The 17,877-nt window shown below is 48.7% G+C and overlaps 1 protein-coding gene across 7 annotated transcripts; it reads left to right on the top strand.

The window, feature by feature from the left end:
- Positions 1 to 180: 180 nt before the first annotated feature.
- CUNH10orf95 (chromosome unknown C10orf95 homolog) lies at positions 181 to 13,067 on the top strand. 7 transcript variants are annotated; one of them, XM_032988692.2, is made up of 4 exons: positions 184 to 208; positions 462 to 476; positions 10,672 to 10,802; positions 11,529 to 13,067. In XM_032988692.2, exon 4 carries the CDS (start codon positions 11,592 to 11,594, stop codon positions 12,246 to 12,248), a length of 657 nt encoding a protein of 218 aa, XP_032844583.1. In that variant the 5' UTR covers positions 184 to 208; positions 462 to 476; positions 10,672 to 10,802; positions 11,529 to 11,591; the 3' UTR covers positions 12,249 to 13,067. The 7 variants fall into 7 exon arrangements, with proteins under 7 accessions (XP_032844585.1, XP_032844583.1, XP_032844584.1 ...); XM_032988694.2 differs by lacking the exon at positions 10,672 to 10,802 and having other exon boundaries at positions 181 to 208; XM_032988693.2 differs by lacking the exon at positions 10,672 to 10,802 and adding an exon at positions 927 to 965 and having other exon boundaries at positions 190 to 476.
- Positions 13,068 to 17,877: the final 4,810 nt, after the last annotated feature.

Raw genomic sequence — 17,877 nt, forward strand, 5'->3', positions numbered from 1 at the left:
TTTATAATTAGCAATCTGTAGATACTTAGCTTCAGCTATTGAGATCACTTCCAGAACAAGGCATTAAGCGCCCTTAAAGAGCGTGCTTTGCTGCAGCAGTTGTGCTGAGCAATGATGAGCTGACCTTGCAGACCCAGTCATCCTTTTTAAACCTGTGTGGGGATTTGTATCTGTAAAGGCCCACGACAGTGCAGGTGCTTACAATAAGGTAGTGCTGATGGGAGCCATTTGTATGGCTTCTTACTTAATTACAACCTACTGAATGAGAACTGAGTACAAATACTAGCTTAGCTGTCTGTATCTGAGTAGGAGTAAACAGCTTAGGGGGCTAGAACAATGAAAAATTAAGGTTCATTTCTAAAGTACTTAGTGGTGGGCTCTATTCCATGCTATTTAATCTGTTACTTTAAAATTCACAGTTTTTTGAGTGTTGCTAATAGCATTTTTTCTGCTTTGAGAAGCAACCTGAAGTTTTGGTGAGTGCTTTTGAGGTTTTCTATGTTGACATTATGTGCTGGCTTTAACTGTTCCTTTATCGTTGTCCTTGCTTTGCCTGAGTTCTTATGCTCAAGTTCAATGTGTTGTTTTTTTCCTGTAAGGCATCTCACTAGTTAAGACACATACCTTGCATTAGCTTTAGTAGCCTTGTCTATAGGAAGCTAGGCTTAAAGCTCCCTGTCTGAGCATGTAATATAATTGCTGAAGGAATGAGCTTCCTGTTGCTTTCCTTAACTACAAGGGCATGTTCGGACAGGTATTGCAGCCCTGGTTGCTATAGGAAAGCTTCTGTAAGGTGTGATGTGGTATCTTAGTGTATCTCCTGGCTCTGTATGTGCCATTAAAGGCACATCAGTGAAAAGAGACTGTAGAAAGCAAGCTGCCTTCTTAAGATCAGATTGTATATCCTACTGTTTCTTGCTCCTCAGTTAAGTGGAGGCATCATCTTGGCTGGTCTTTCTCAGGATGTAAGTACATACACACCAAACAAATGTCTGTCTCTGTTTTTTTTTTGTATTTATGACTGGAGATGGGTCTATGATCCAGTGTTTTACCAGTTACAATGGCAAAACAGTACTAATGCAAGATAAACGTTTGTAGTAGTAGCAACGTACAACTGAGGTGTTCTGCAGTTTGCCTGGCTTTTTGAAAACACAAATGCTTAAATCCCTCTGGAGGTGATGTCTCTTTCACCTCAGCACATCTGCTGTTTTATCTAGTAGATGCAAGTTTATGTATAGTAGCATAACTTGGTTGGGGCATTGATTCATGCCAGTGCTCTAGCCTGTAACTTTCCTAGCATCTCCTGCTTGTGAAAGATACTAATGTAAATTGTTATTGTTATGTGGTGATAGGCTTTAAACACTTTAGCCTAGAAAAAAAAAGACATAGAAGGACTTCTCTGAGTGATTGTATTCTTGGAAACACAAGATTGCCTTTTGAGTCCCATTAAAAAATCAATGTTATTTGTGAGCTATGTTCTGAATTGTCTAAAGACCATAACAGAAGGTAGTTGGATTTTTTTTTTCTTTTAATGTATTACAAAGTCATAGATCAGCAGATGCTGCAGCTGTTTGCCTTGGGGGATGCAATAAGAGCACTATTCCCATGAGTAATTCTAGCTCAGATGTTTGAACTTAAGCTAGAAGTGCAGTGTGTGTTGCTGTTGTAACAAAAGGCATTTTTATACACTGAAGGGATGATACCTAATACGACCCCAAAGTCTGGATAATTTGTTTTCTGTCCTGTCCCACTACTTGGGGTGTTGCTTCCCTGGGAAGATCTAGTACAAGTGCATAAGAAGTTAAGCCTTCCTCACTTCTAAAAGTACATCTTCGATGTAGGGTGCACAGGAATGGGATCCAAGTGTATTTAAAACTTAAGTAGTTAAAGTGCAAATGGTTTGTTGTGACATTGGATGCTAGTGTGTGTCAACAGAAGAAACCCACTGTGAGCATTAGGTCCCTCTGGAGAAGCAGGCTGTGTAACCAGCTAAGGCCTTTGCAAGGACACCAAGAGACTCTCCCAAGAACACTTCAAGGGCAAAGACTTGTAATCAAGCAGCTGAGAGCAGGATGCTGTGAAAGCACAAAAACAGAGTGCAAAACATGTTGCTCTGCTATGCAAACTGTCTGTCTGCGAGATAAAGTGCTTGTAGGTAGCTGGAGCTAGGTAGAGGAATCAAGGCTAAAGTTGAATGATTTGTCTTGGAGTGTGTAAAGTAAATAATATATAATCAGGAGGAACCAGATAATTATAGGGGTGTCTGAAGCAACTCTTGCAGGGTAGAACCTTGCAAGGCCACCTGCACTGTATCAGTAATACTATGTAAGGCTGAGATTGCCAGGCTAACAATATGGGAAATGCCAGACTTAGTTATGGATGTAGCAAAACCAAGACCAATGGGGAAGAAGTAATTAGGGGTGGATTGTCTGTTTGGGAGGAGTCTAGGGGAAGGGAGGCATGAGCATGGGAAAAGTGGATCCTGAAATGAGAGAACAAGGTATGAAATTAGATGAAAGAATGAAGGTGGGATCAGCTGACTGTAGGAGTGCAGACATCTATGGATGGTAGTGAAACCTGAGGATTCAAACTCACTGGGATGCTGGAGTGATGCTCCTTGAACAGCCTGCTGGACTCTCTCTCCATCAGGTCTATGCTGGAAAGACTTGGAGTGGGAGGGCAGAGCAAACAGGGATAGACTTGCATCCTAGTACTAAGTGGTGTGGGAGGGAAAGGTGACACACGTGCAACTCAGTAGCAGTCGTGTGTGGTTCATAAGGCTTGATCAGTAGCTTCATAGTCGTGTGCAAAATGATATAAATAACCATGAGCTACTAGAGGTGTGTTAATGAGGTTATTGATTGTTCAGTTGACTTATTGGTGTGTTTGATTGATAAAAGTTAGTGTCCTGAGTTGGTTGTCTCAAGACTGCAATCTGAAGGCGGGGGACAGCTGGGCACTGAAATGACAGCTGGGGTCTTGTCCAGGATCTCCCAGTTTGGAAGCCTGAGCTGACTGAGACAGATCTTTGAAGGAGTGAGTGTGTGGATGGAGATGATGGATATCAGATGAACTCTTGAGTGAGAGGAGGAGGGGGTCTGTTTGTGCAGGCTATGTTTGAACATGGAGGGGATCCTTGGGACTGAACACTAGAAAGTGCAGATTAAAATATGCATGATTAAAGAAAAGAGTAGTGCCGAGATACCATGCTGTCTCTGGGAAAGTTTAGATCAGAAAAAGGTGGTGGCTTTTGGTAGGGCAGACTGGGATCCTGAAACATGGGGCAGAGGGATTTGAACCTCAGGCGATGAAGACGTGATGCAAAGGGTGGCTGCAGTGGTTGCTAGAGAGATGAGACTAGTGGTGGTGGGAGCTTTAATAACACAAGCTATGCCACGGGGAAAGGAAGACGTGACAAGAAAGGAGAAAGCTTGGAGGAAAAAATGAGGGATGGTGTGTGTGTGTGTCTAAAATCTAGATGTTGGTGCATCAGACATTTCTACCCAGGGAGAAGCTGGAGGGGTGACAGTGTCACAACTGCCTTGGTAGCAGGCAGGGGTGGTTTCCAGAGTCTTGCCTGCTGATGCAGTGACCCTGTGGTAACACTCATCATGTTTTATTCTTGGCTGTGCAGCTGTTTCAGACCTGCTGTTATCCAACAGCTGCAGCAAGAGTAGAAGGAGGGGCTGCTCCAAACCTCTCCTCATCAGCAGTGACTTGCATTTGGACCGCTATTTGAGCTGAGTTATGCAAGGCAGTGGTTTTTAGATCATCCCAGTCGAGTAAAGACTTGCTCTGTGATGATTAGGGCTTTTCCTGGTGTTTTGACCTCATACAGAGTCTGGGTTTTGCACAGACCTCAGAAATAAATGCCAGACTCATATTAGATTTCAGTGCTTTCTGGGAATGCTGCTTTGAATAGCTGAAACGGATCTATTCCCCCTTCAAAGGGCCTATAAAAGTGGTGACTGACTGTAATATGCCTTAACTGCTATTTCCGCAGTTACCAGTGCCAGTTGGAGCTCTTTCCTTTATGGTGTGCTAGTAACAGCAGGGTGAAGACTGGGGTCTTCTGGTTTCAGAAGTTAAATCCTCCCTCTAGGCTGAGCTGAAGGGGTTGTTCATGGTGCAAGAGCTGGGAGAGGTTCTGAGCCCACCTCTTGGAAGGGAGCATCAAATGCAGTAGGTTTTGCGTGAATGCTGTGATGGTAGGGTGGCAGCTTGCTCCCCCTGGGGAGGGAGTTAGTGTGTCTGAGGTCCTCTGGGCTGTCCATCCCAAAAGGAGCTCTGATACCAGCTGTGCTCATGGTTTCTTTTCAGTTGGCTTCGGCAGCTGTATGAATTTGGACAGTGAAGTAGTTTCTGATATAAAGGTCCCCCCTGTGGTGTGTGTGGGGAAGCAGAGTCAGATCCCCAGTATTGCTAGGGGAGTTCCTCAGACTGGGTGAGTGGCGTGGGGAGGGGAAGGGGATGAGGCTTCTTGCAGGCCTTCCTTCAGTGCCAGTTGTACCACTCAATGTGCTAGAGAAGCAAACATTCTTCCTGGCTGAAGAGCCTTGTAGAGCAGCACTTTTTTGCGTTTTAGAAAGCCTGTATACTGGTGCCCTGCTGCTTAGGGCTGCTCCAGGTTCCTCAGCTGTGCTTGGAAGCTAAATCTTTATTAGACAGCTTCAGGGATGAGTGGGTGAAGGAATTAGTCCAGTCTGGAAACCTGGGCTGCTTGTCCCGCTGCCAAGGTGAGGGTGTCACCCCTCAGCTGCTGCTTCTGTCCAGCTCTGCACCCCGGGGGTAAGCAGGGAGGCCCACAGCCATTTCCATCCATCTCTTGTCCTGTGCTGCTGCTTTCTTTGGCACCAAAATACCTTTTGTATTTACCTTTCAGTAAAAACATACACAACTGTCTGGATTGGTGGGTTTCTCCTGTTTCTACTAATCTCTATTTCTAATCTCAAACTCTTTCCACCTTGTACCTTTACTGCTCTTTGGGGAGTCGTTAAGCTTTAATGCAAAGTACCTGCTTTTCTCTGCAAAGCCCTTTTCTTTCTTATGGGCTGTTTTCAAGCTGCTTACAGTATCGGTTACCTTCCTTTACATGTTACCTCCAGACAGCACAGAGGATTATAGCAAACAGCCTCACCCCTTTTCTGAGAAACAGTGACTGTATGTTCTCCTGCCTCACCAAACTTTCCATCTAGAAGTATCTGGGTGTAAGGAGACACTGATGTGTAATAGCTGCCCAGCTCCCAGTATGCAGTGCCAGCTCTGCCTGCAGGAAGTAGGTTATTGCTACATGCACCATGGCTTCACAGAAAATGAACTGCATGCAGAACCTGTGACCGTGGTGGCACTCAGGGTGCAAGTCTGAAGCAGGTAGCTCGTCCTGAGCTGGCCTGCTGTGCTGCCCCAGCGTGGGAGCTGGCAGGCTGCTGCCTTCGTCCAGCCTGCCTCTGTGCTGTTGGAGAGGCCACAGGAGTGCAGTGTGTGAGCAGCAGAGACGGCCCTGCTTCATCTCAGCCCACCACACAGCATCTTTTTCCCTTTCTAGATGCTACAAGAGCTTGTTTCTTCCAAGAAGCCAACTCTCCTCTCGGGTTGGGGTGGGCTTTACCTGGCAAATTGGAGGCAAGAACTGCTGCCTGCAGCCCTGGTTTGGACTGCTGTTAACTGCCTACTGCCTTGTGGCACCTTTGTTGTACTAGGCATGATGTAGGAACCTCTTGTGGAAGTATTTAATGCTCCTTGGAGTGCTTTGCTGGGACGGTATGGGTTTGCTTTTCTTTTGGAGAGTGCAGCAAAAACTTGTGGTGCTGTTTTACCAGGGGTTGGAGGGTGAAGCAACAAAATCAGAAAGTGATTCTGTGATTAAGTACCACTAGTATGAGAATCTCCTTCCCTAGGTGACAGTTAAGGGCTGAAAGGACCCGGCTTGTAATGAGCTATTGCACTTTCCTTGAATTTCTCTGTTTCTGCCAGGTGTGTCTGGCTTCAAGAGCATCCCTTTTAGGAAGGCAGCCAAGTGCCCCTGTCCTAAGGACCAGTACAGGTGGCAGACAATCAATGCTATTGTGTTGTGCTGCATGGCTTTCTGTGCCGCTCTCCCACCTCTCCAAGAAGTACTTGGGAGTCTTTTTCTGGGTGACTTACAAGACCTCAAACAGAGCATGATCATACATTGGCAATAGGTGGGATAGAAAGGACAAAAATAAGAAACCTCTGTTGTGATCTTTTCCCACGTACTATCTCCAGCTACAAGGATGCTGGATAAGTGTGAGACTGACACCAGAGCTGTGGAAGACAAACCTTAGCTCTACGAGTATGTTCAGTTTTAACCTCTTACTTCCAGAACAGTTGTTGAAGTTTTGGGTTTTTTCCAAGGGAGGCCTTTGCCAAGGCTTTGTCAGATGGCAACAATTTTGCAGAGTCTGCCCAAAATAGACTAACTGGAAATAACTCATGACTTCTTCATCCCCTTGGTTAGGGGAAAGTGTTGCTTTTTCAGTATTCATCCCTGTACCCTTGGGAGTTGATACAGCACAACAGCAACAGATCTGTGGTTTTTGTGGGGTGGGGAGAAGAACAGGGCAGGAAGAAAGCCATAAAGAAGAGTCTGAAAGTTTGGGTGCTGGAACAGTGGAGGGGAAAAAGTAACTTAATGGGACCTCCCCATTCTCTTTGTTTGGGAGATGATCAAAGGGCAATGGTGTGAGCCAAGAATAGTCTTGGTCAAGACTTAAGAGTAAAATAGATAGCCATGTCCTCTCGTGTGGGCTGAATGTCTCTACAGTTGTGTTGGCTTTCAGTATGCTCCCTGAGGAAACATCTAAACCTGTTCAAACTGCCAGCCTGACCTGAGGATCCAGTTAACTTTTTGGTTGCTGCGTCAGATAGACAGAAGACTTGGTGACACTCTCTGAACTCTTGGTCTTGATGAAACCAATCTCTCCAGGCATGTGAGATACTTGTATGAAGGTTCACACGTTGGACACTGTGGCACACCTTGTATGTTGGTCTGTGCCCATGCTACAGTCAGGCTCACTTTAATCTCTCTCCTAGAGAATGTGCAGTCTGGCATGGACTTGAATATTTACTTTCCTCTGTTTTCTGCAGCTCCTTGTGGTTTTTGTGTTCCATGACTGCTTAAACAGTCCCCCAGATTCAAAGCTAGCTTGGGTGACAGTAAAGCTTTACCGCCCTGAAACGCGGCAAGCAAAACCGTGCTCTTCTGTAATGCTAGGAAGTAATTTCTGCTGCTTTACATATGAGAAAAGCCCTACCAGCCTTGGTAATTTCTGTATTAACTAGTGATGGATTTGTTACCTGTAGGAACTGTGTAACAGAGTCGTGAAACAAAATCTTCTCTGTACTTGAGCTATCAAGTGTACTTTCTGGTTTTGTATTGCAGACATTGCTCGATTGCTCCATAGCAACTCTGTCTGGGTCAGCTGGCACTGAAGCACGTTCCAGATCAAGTATTTTGGGAGCTCTGGTGTCAGTCTCCTTGACCTGCACCAAGATGTGTGAGGAGGCAGAGGCTCTGCCAGATGGCTGGCTGGTGGGTGAGGGAGGAGTTGCTGGACTCAGCTTTGGCAAACCTGGGAAGAGTCTGAAGTATAAGCAGAGGTGATTATCTCATTTTAGCTGGTTGTGACCTTCTTGGGAGCTTCCCCCCCCTTTTGTTTTTTTTTTTTTGTGCCTGGCTTTTTATTCAGGTCCAGCGAAGTGGGGCTGAACCCTTTTTCAGCAAGGCCAAAACTGCTGGAAAGGCTTGAAGGGAGAGGCTGCCTTATCTCTTGCTGGCCTTCCTTACTGGGTTGGTCCCTTGTCGCTCCCAGCTGGCAACCACAGTTCCCAGTGCCCTGGCTGGGGAGGCTTGTGTCTGTCTCTACCACCAAGGAGCTGGCTGTCAGTGGCTCTCGGGACCAAGGAGGCATTGAGTAGAGCTCAGCTTGAGCTTTAAGGACTGCTCTATACTTTATTGCTCAGGACATCCAGGTTCCAGGCAATGGATCTGGTGATTTTTTCCCAAGGTGTAGCAGAGCTTGAAATTGGAGCAAGGGAAGAAAGTGGATGGATGGTAGTCTGAAGAAACAGGTCAGCCAGGATCCCTCTTTCTTTTCTGATCCTATATCGAAAAGCCTCCAGCTCCTGAAAAGCAGGGGAAAGAGCTGGAGGCTGTTGGATATTTAGTTCCAAATCCAGGGCAGCCTCTGGCTGCTGGCACTGGAGAAATAAGGGACGTAGGAGGGGAGAGGAGACTGAATGGGGGTTGTACCCTTTTCTTAAAGGGTACCACTAGGTAATGTTGGTGTTTAGGAGTTGTGGGGTTTTTTTAAGCATCTGGCTTTCAATGTCCTCTGGCCATCAGATGGTCTAACAAAAGATCACCTTCCTGGCAAGCCATGTTTTCCCTGAAGCATTACTGGCTCTCACTTCCCAGTGAGCGTGTGACAGGGTCAGGCAAGCTGGTACTGGCTCTCAAATCTCTTTTTCCCCATACACATGGATTTGTCACATCCTAGCTCAGCCCTGGAGAGTCCCTTGCTCCAGCTGTGGTATCCCAAAACCTGCATCTGGAAGCTGAAGCAGCCTGGAGGTCAAGATGAATAACAGGCACTGGTGTAATGGCAAGGTAAACTGTGCTGTCAGCCCCTGGGAACACAAGACTGCAGCTCTGGATGGGGCAGGGCAGGAGCCTTGTGCCTCCTGCATACCAAAACCTTGTTGCAACACACCTAATAATTCAGAGCTGTGCCATGCCCTGCAAGCCAGGAGCTGGGATTCAGGCCCTTGTGCCTGTGAAATGTGTGGTGTCGGGGCAATCCTGAGAGCTCTGGTGCTCGAGCACAGGGGGAGAGCTCTGTGTTGGGGGGCAGGCAGGGACAGGGCCATACCTGGCAGATCTGAGGTGGAGCCCCTGAAAGGCAAAGCCAGGCAGAGCCCCAGCCACTGGGCCAAGGCGTGCTGTGACGGGTTTGCAAACTTCCCTTGGGGCTGTGAAGTATTGTCTACATTGTGTTGTCTGTCAACAGCCTCCCCCCTGGGTGATCTGCTTCCAGGGAAATGTCTTCACTTCTGTGGTCCAGCATGTGACAACACTGCCCTGGAGTGCTCCCAGCCATGCTTAATCCTCACCTCATCCCCCTTATTATCTCTTCAGCTTGCTTCCTCTTGTGGGCCATTCTGCCTGGCTGAACTACCAGCTTCTTCCCCTTATTTTTTTTTTCAGTGCAAAATCAAAGCAATTAATAGCTGTGCTCGGATGCCTTGGTGCTAAAACCAGAGTGATTTAGCCTGCTACCTCTTTCTCCCCAGCTGCTGGAAAGGTCCAGGAGCACTGATGCTGCCAGCAAAAATGTAGGGTGCTGCAGTGGATAGTATATGGAATGTTTGTAGGATTTTTTTGAGGAAGAGCTGGTCATCAACTAGCTGAGAAGAGCTTCCCCAGGGCTGTTCCAAACTGTCATGAAACAGCACACTGATCCAGCAGAAGAGGTAACCTGGGCTTGATTTGTTTTGCTCAATGGATGTGATAGTTATGTGGTCTCTCTGCAGATCATGGATCCATGGAAGTGATCCTGTGGATCTCAGTAGGGATGCAGGCCTGAACTGGATTAAAAGAGGCATTGAGACTGCTTTTTAAGAAGAGACCATTTATTCCATTTATGCATCTCGTGCTGCCATTGACACACACAGTACCCCTCTGGATTTTTGTGATGGTTCTAAATTAAGCAGGCAGCGTGTTTGGAAATTAGCTAATCATTAGACCTTTATTGAAAGGAGATTAAGCATGCTTAAACAGGGTGCAGTGGAGCTCCTTGCAGCAGGAGGCTCAGCTCTAAATTGCTTCAGAGTGGTCAGGCAAACTCGGGAAGAGACCTTTAGGAGACTTCAAACACAGAGAGGCACCCAACCCTGTTCTTGCTTGATGAGTGCCTGAACTATGCTCTGTTGTAAGCTGGGCTAAATGCAGGAAACATCACAGTGCCTGCTCTCCTCTTCCCCAACACCTGCTAGTGAGCTGGGGAGACCTGAGTCAAACCTATTCAAGCTTGCTTGCTTTATTTTGCATGAAGCTCATAAAGCCTTTTATTGTAATGGCTTTAAATTAAGTAGGTTGTGAACTCTTTTTTTTTTTTTTTTTCCTTCCTTTCTTCTTTCCTCCTATCTGAGGATGTGATGGTTATGATGGGCTTTGGCTCCTAGGTTGGAAGTCTTGTTTAAGGGTACTGTCTGGTATTGTCTAAATACTCTAGTGCTGTTCCCCTGTGCAGGGGGTAGACTTCTAGACTTCTAGCTCTATACCCATAGCAAAAACAGGCTTGAGCTAGTGCAGATTACAAACCTCAAGGGACAGGAACAACTTGTGCTAGTTAAAAAAACAGAAAACCCTCCATTGTGTAGTACCCAGCATTGCTTGTGGCAGGCAGGTTTTTAGGGGACTGCCAAATTTTCTGTTAAACTGGAGGAAAGCACTGAACCGAGGGATGAGTTTCATTTTACCTTCTTGGTCAACACCGATGTGAGAGGCAACTCTGTAGTTAAGGCTGAAGGAAAAAGTTTACAGGATCTGAACTGCGTGAAAGAAAAAAAATCTTGCTGCCTTCAGTTCTGTGCGTGGTCTTTTCCTGTCTCTGGTAGCAGACTTTTTTTTTTTTCCTATGCTATGTACAGCTTCCCTTCCTGCCCTTGGGGAGAGGATAATGAGTCATGGGAAGACATTGCTTAATGCCCTGGAGGATGCTTGGATTATCTGGTGAGGACAGGCTAGGAACAAATTCAGCTGTGGCTCAGAGTTGCTCAAGGTAAATGCACACTTAAATGTGAATGATAACTAGTGAGACCAAAACGAGATGCCTTTACATGAGAACTTCTGAGAAGAAATGTAGATGTGCCTGGATTTTGCTCTAGAAACAAATAATAGACACAGCTCTTATTTGATTATCAGAGCAGAAGCAGGGCTTTGGGAGGATGTGGAAAGAGTCAAGGACAGTTGAAGTTTTTTTGTTTTTTTTTTTTTTTTTATCATCATCTTGTCTGGGCAGGATGACAGCTGAAATGATTGCAGCAGGGATGGGCCGCGTCCTTTTTCTTCTTGTTGCCTGCTTTCTTTATTTTTGGGCTGCTTTCATTTGTGCTTGCCTTCCCCATTTTTATGCCTGCTCAGGGGTCTCTAGCTTCTTGCGCCGTCTGTCTTGCTGCTTCCCAGCAATGCAGAGTCATGTCACGAGGATGTGAGGCCATCTCTTCTGCCCTCAGTGGTTTTTATGCGAGCTTATTCCCATCCTTGTAACTCTGAGATCTGGGTGGGTTAAATGATGAGTCTTGCTGAGCAGCTAACAAGCGGTTGATGGCAATGTGACTCTGCTTGTTCTTGGCACATTATTGCCCCTTCAAGCTGCAGATGCAGGGAGCTCCTTTTATTAACTAGTTGGTATGCTTGTAGTGCTAGGTGTATCTCCTTATTCAGCCTGGTTCTAGAACGTATATAATGAATGTAAATTGTTTCTCATTGCCTCCTGTCCTCACAGCTTTTGAGACTCGGCAACTGCTCTGGAGAAATGTCCCCTGTGTAAAACCCCAGCTCCTGTACCATGTACCAGTCTGGCTTTGTGCCGCGGGAGTATTGCCCAACCATGATCCCACCTTCTGCCTACGCCTACCCACCGCTGTGGACTGGGAGAGCAGAAGACATGACCAACTCTGTGATGTTCCCTCCCATCCACACGCACAACTTCTACAGCCGACCCATCACGTTTGTGGTGGATCGGAACAGCTACCCTGACTATGCAGGAGGTCAGGTGGAGTATCATCATCTCTACAGTGCCTCTAATCCCTACTTCCATCCATACTACACCTGGCACTTCTCCCCCATGGTCCCCATCCCTCTCTACAATCCCTATGCTGCCTACCAGAGGTCAGATCAGTATCGAGACACGTGGCCAGAAGGCTTCACAATGAGAGGGGAGCTTCAATGGGGGAAGCTTGGAAAGGTGTTTGGACCAAGGAAAGACCTCCCAGAATTTGTGAAGGATGATCTCCGAAGGGTTTATGGCACCTATCCACTGACCAGTGTCTCCATAACCTACCGGAAAGGGGAGTTCTTGATCAAGGGAGACCCCAAGGTAGGAAAGCAGGAATATGCAGTGGAAAAAAAAGTCATCCAGCGAGCTGTGACCCCCAGTGCCAGTGAGGCAGATGACAGCAGTGAGGACCGGAACCGTAAGAAGAAAAAGAAACTGAGGCATTGATGTAGTCAGTCACCTCATGGACAGATGCTCCAGAGCCCTCCTGGGAGCCTGTTGGCTGCTGGCTTTGGTGCAGCTGGCAAGTAGCACAAGCAATGGATGCAACCTCTCCTGTTGGCTTTTAACTGCTCCCATCCTCCACAAGCTTACGGCAGCTTTACCCTGTTTGATGCACAATGCCCATCCTGTGAAGAAACCATGTGGCACCTGATTGTCTGTCGGATCAGCTCTTCGGTCCTGGTTTTGAAATGAACATTTGATTCCCACTAGTTTGGTTGAGTAGTCACAGTCTGGTGGGGGGATTTCCAGACGGTAGCCCTTGATTAGAAGCTGGGCTTCTTCCTACCCTGTCCAAGGGAAGGTCCTGGAAGCTGGCTCCCTTTCTGGCACTCTTAAGAAAGTTGAAGCGGGATTTCCTCCAGGCTGGGGGCAGCGCAGGTCTCAGGAGAGGGGTCCTTGAACACTGTAAAGAGCAATTGTCTGCACATCTTGTCACTGCTGTTTATGACCATACCATTGTACTTAATCACCATGTGATGCCCGTACGTAGCACTTCCCTCCACACTGGCGGAAAATCATGGTGTCCCTATCCTTGCACTTGGTAACCTGGTGCTCAGTTCTAGCCACATGTCATTGTTGAAATCGCTACTTGAGGCCATGCTCTGGGTTTGACTAGTCTCTGGTTGGAGGTACTGGCTCTCCAGCAAGGTTATTGGAGTTGTGTGCATTGCAGCACTTCCACAGCTTGGTCTCTTGGAAGGGTGTGCTTCAGAGTTGTGCTGGAAACCTGGAGGGTTGTGAGGGGCTGGGTCCAACTTGCTTGCAAACTTCTGTACCTTTTAAGTGATTATAAATAAACAATAAACCCCCCCCGAATGCAAATGCTTATTGCTGGTTTTTAGTTGCCTGACAGTAGTCTCTCCTGTGAACAACTTGCAACCTGATCTGACACCTCTCTGAAAAGTTAGGGCTGACTTCTGACAGGGCTCTTGCCCTGCTGTGGTGCGTTATCCTGCTTGCTCTGCTTGGCAGTACTCTGCCTTGCCCCAGTTTGTTGCCTGACAGCTTCCTCTTTGGGGGCCAGCAGGGACTTTCTGAGCCTACAGGAGAAATGGAGGGACCTGCTCTGGCCCCCCGTAGCCTCCCTTTGACATGCTATGTGGGAGAAAGGCCTTCTAAGGCAGTAGGGAACTGTGTGCTCCTCATCTACATAGCAAATAAGAGAGCCTGTGAGGGTGAACTTGGAGGCACTTGGTGGCTCTGAATTGCTCTAAAGTCAATGGAAGTGGATTTTTTTTTTTTTTTTAAATAATACAACAATTTTTGTCTGTTTAAGCAAGTGCCAGAATGTCTCAGCAACTATGTGGATTTCCCCTTCCCCAATCAGCTTCTTGGAAATGGGTTAACTCTGCTGCCAGATAAAGCTGCAAGAGGGCTGAACCAGAAAAACTGCTGCAGAAACCTCAGACCAAGCTGATGCTCCTTGGCTGTGTTGCAAGTGGTGGCCATGGGACTTACTGAATGGGCCAGAAAGCGCCTCCACTAATGACTGGTGGCTAATCAGATATGCCTTTGGTTACCCAGCATAGGAAAAATGCAGCAATTCCTATATTTTTTTTTACTTTTCCTTGGCTAAGCAGGGTCTCCTGCCCAGGTAGAGGTGTGCAGTTAGGCATCTCCTGTCCTGGTCTGCAGTGAACCCAAAGTTTGTGCGCTGGATCCTTAGGTGGGCAGTGCAGTGCTGTGACAGGGTGCTGGAAGGAGTTTCTTCCCAATCCCATATAGCTGGTGCTGGGCTGTCAGAGCAGGATGGTGTCTGCCATGGGAAGGGGCTGCTTTAGCTGAGATCCTGGAGTAGGCGCAAACCAGCTCTTCTAGGCAAGGTGAGGGGTAATACAGCGTTTGCCCTTTGTTGATGATCAGATGCTATATAAATTACCAGGACTTACATAATAATTTATCCTAAATGCCACTCCTCTAGCCAGTAAGCTCCTGGGGGCAGCTTTGCACCGTGTTATAGTGGGAAATGTCACCAAAACTCACGGTGGGCAACCAAGGTCTCCTTGGAGGTATATGATGGATAGATGGAAATAGAGCCCATTGCCTCCACAAAAACTTTCTCCAATGATCTGTTCCTGCTGGGGACATACCTGGGGCCTGCAGTGAGAGTGCAGACACAACCCTTAACTTCATCCCTCCTGTCCTGTTTATCCTTCTCCAAGGTTTTGTTTGGTTTTGCTGCCTGTACTCTGAACAGGAGATTGCTGGGCACACCCAGGCTGTTGTTCTGACAAAGTGTATTTTTAGCAGAGGCTTACAATCACATGCAGTACATCAGGAGGCAGCAACATATTTATTTTCTCAAGTGCCATTTCACTTCCAGATGGAAGAAAACATTTTGTAGTTGGGCTTTTTTTCCCTTGAGGGAAAGCCTGCCCCAAATGGCCACCAACTCAAGTGGCTCTCTGAATGCAGGGTTTTCCTGTGGTGGCTGTAACTCACTCACCTCCATCCCTATTCTGGTATCTGTGCAGGAGCAAAGATTTACATGTTCCTTGCAGGAACAGCTCACAGTTGCATTCTCTTCCTGAAGGTTTGAGGCTCATTTGCTGCCCAGCTGCAGAACTGAATCCATAGGGCATTTCTGGAGGCTTTAACGCCTATGGAATTCAGTTCTCAGAGCCAAGCAGCCAGTGCGAGTCAGCTTCCCCCGGCCCCAGCCTGCTGTGTTTCCATCTGCAAGGGGGGAAAAAAATAGCAAAGAGCTCATCATGTCGCTGACGTGACAGTGTAGGCAATGTGCTGACACACATTTTTGCAACTGGGAGCTGCAGCAAGGAGAGGTATCTGGCACCTCTTGTTTTCGCTCCAGAGATGGCACACACAATGTGGTTTTCTTTGGAGACTTTGCTCAAGTTGGCTGCTATTTTTTTTCCACTGCTTCCATGTATCATCCTGTCATTCAAAGCCTCTGCAAAGCTTCAGGTCAGCCCTGAGCTCTGTAAACCTGCTGGAGCGGTGAGAAAAATAGGATTTCTTCCAGTTGGGGCCGGTATTCACAGGTGCGTTTGGAATCCCACCTCCATGTTTGCCCTGTGTGCGGGCAGTAACACATCCCTCAGTCTAAACTGCTCTTCCTCTGCACGTGCATCTGAGGGGTGCAGCCGTTCCGGGGGTGGCAGGGTTAATTCTGCAGCTTAAAATGAGGCCGTGAAAGGGCTTTTCCAGGCAGCTCAAGGAGTGGATCCAGGGAGGCCAAACTGGGATTTGCTGGTGCATCCCACAAGTATACACATGCCCTTTGCTGCCTGCTGCCCCCACCCTCCAGTTTGGCCTGCAAATCTTACATGCATGGAGGGGCAGACTTGGGGGACATGTGGGGACCCCGGTGAGCAGCCACAGAGGTGCTGATGCTGTTGGCAGATTTGGGCAGCCACAGTCATCAGCAGTAGATGTTAATTTTCAAACCCAGGGACTGAGCTGATAGCTGAAAGGCAGGGAGAGGCTTTTTTTTTTTTGGCTCTGCAATAGTTTGACATGGTTGTGCTGACAGTGGTTCAGGGTGGCTTGGGCCGGGGGTAGCTGCTGGGAGAGGGTTACAGCCCTTCACCTGCATGCTGGCAGTGCAGGAGGGGAGCCCTCAGGACTCCGGGATCAGCAAAAGAGACAGGAAATGTCACACGCCGCTTTCGAGCACGGGCTAAGATTTTGATGGGGGAAGCACCGAGCAGCTGCGGGCACGAGGAGCTAACTCTGCGATTGCTCAGCAGTCAGCCAGGGGCTCTATTTTAATCCATCCATGGGGAGTCCAAGTTCAGCTGGGTCAGTGTGAACTCACCCATCCCGAGTGTCCCAAAGGAGCCAAGCCCTGTTGCAAAAGCCGTGGGGTCCCAGCCCCAGCACATCCCAGGGACCACCTGCGGCAGTACTGCAGTGGCTACTTGGAGGGGCAGCAGGGGAAGGAGATGGGGTAAAGCAGAGCCATACACCAGGGTCGTCTCCCCGCACCCTGCAGTGGGTGGTCAGGGTCAAAGAGGCAGCTCAGGGACCTGGCTGTGCACCATGCTGTTTCCCAGACCACTGTGGTACGGCAGAGAGTTTTCAATAGAGCCCCCTGAACTGAGAAAAGTGGGGTGATCTCCCACCTCCTCCTCCCCCCACTTTGCAGGCAGGTGCCTGTGTAAGGCAGGAAGGCAGCCTGCCAGAGACCCTGCAGCTGGGTGGGAGCAGACCTGCCAGCCTGCGATCGCTGGTAAGGATGGGGTGCTTTGGGGCTGCTCCTTGGTCAGATTGTGCCATGGGGTGGTTGCCCTGTAGTCCCTGGCTCTTTAAACACATGGAAAGCCTCTGTGCTTCATTTTTTAAGCTGTAAAACTCCTCGAGGAGGCATTTACCCCAAAAGGGTTGAAGGATCGCTGCTGTTCAGTGCCAGCCACCCACCTTCAGTGTTCGGCTGCTCTGAGCAACCACTGGTTTCAGGAACCAAAAGGTGGAGGTGAGGGAAAAGCCTGCCTCCCCATCTTCCTCCATGGACTGCCTTGCAAAGAAAGGGGAAGGGTTTCAAGTAGACAGGTGTGTGAACAGGATGGGGGGCAACCCTGACAAGCCCTCCCTGATGGTGCTCCAGGAGTCATCCCCTTTCCTCACTCAGTGACCCCAGGGAAGTGACACGGGTGCTGAGGCAGCTCAGCAGCTGCCTCAGCAGCATGCCCTCCCCAGCGTGGGGCAGGGACAGCTCCAGCAAGCTACTTTTGGCATCCTGTCTGTTGGGGGGCTGGGGCACCCCATCACCAAAAGGCACAGGGGGAAATTTGACCTGGGTGCGATGGGAAGCCCACGGGGACCAGTCTGGGAAAGGAGAGGTTGAAATGCAAAGTCAGACAAGCTCCAACTCTTTTCTTTAACTCCTGGCTGTTCCTGCAAGCAATATCCCCACAACATGGCATCCACAGCACCCCTGGGAGCGGGGGGCCCCAGGAGCGGGGAGCAATGTGGGCTCTCCCTGGGGCATGGCACCACAGGCAGCCACGGGGTGCAGGAGGCTGTGACCCCTCTCCAGCGGTGCTGGGCTCGTGCTCCTGCTCCTGCACAGTGGGCAAAGGGACAGTTCTACCCAACCTCCTCCTTCCAGACCCACCCCTTCTCCTGAGAGCGGGTGCTTCCGTGGTGTTTTTGGGATGCTCATGCAGGTTCTCAAGTGCTGCATGTGCTGGGCACATCTCCCCTCTGGGCTCTGCCTTTGCTCCTTGGCGTTCCTGTCCTCAGCTTTGCCCCGCATTCCTGCAGGGCCAGGGTTCAATTTGACCCTGTGTTTTTGGGGGTATCTCTGGCCCCTGGTCCACGCCGGAGCTGGGAGCCAGGTAACACCAGGGAGAACAGGGCTGAACAGAGACATGGGAGCCACCTGGGTGCTGGGTATTTTGTTGGCATGGCGGTGCCCTGCCCTCGCTCAACCCCACGTTTTCTTGAAGACATGTCAGGATGCAGCACTGACCTGTGGGGTGACCAGCACGTGCTGAGCCTGTTGCCCCAGCTCAGCCCTGGAGAGGATTGCATCAGCCCAGCTGCCTGCCATGCAGGTGGGTGTTTCATGGCCCTGCTGTGATCTGCCTCCCCTGACTCTGCAGCGGGA

Source organism: Tyto alba, unplaced genomic scaffold (assembly GCF_018691265.1).
Source record: "Tyto alba isolate M040663 unplaced genomic scaffold, T.alba_DEE_v4.0 Super-Scaffold_1, whole genome shotgun sequence".
NCBI lineage: Eukaryota > Metazoa > Chordata > Aves > Strigiformes > Tytonidae > Tyto > Tyto alba.

Excerpts from the sequence above, each read along its gene's own strand:
- CUNH10orf95 (XM_032988694.2), top strand. The coding sequence starts at position 11,592 with ATGTACCAGTCTGGCTTTGTGCCGCGGGAGTATTGCCCAACCATGATC.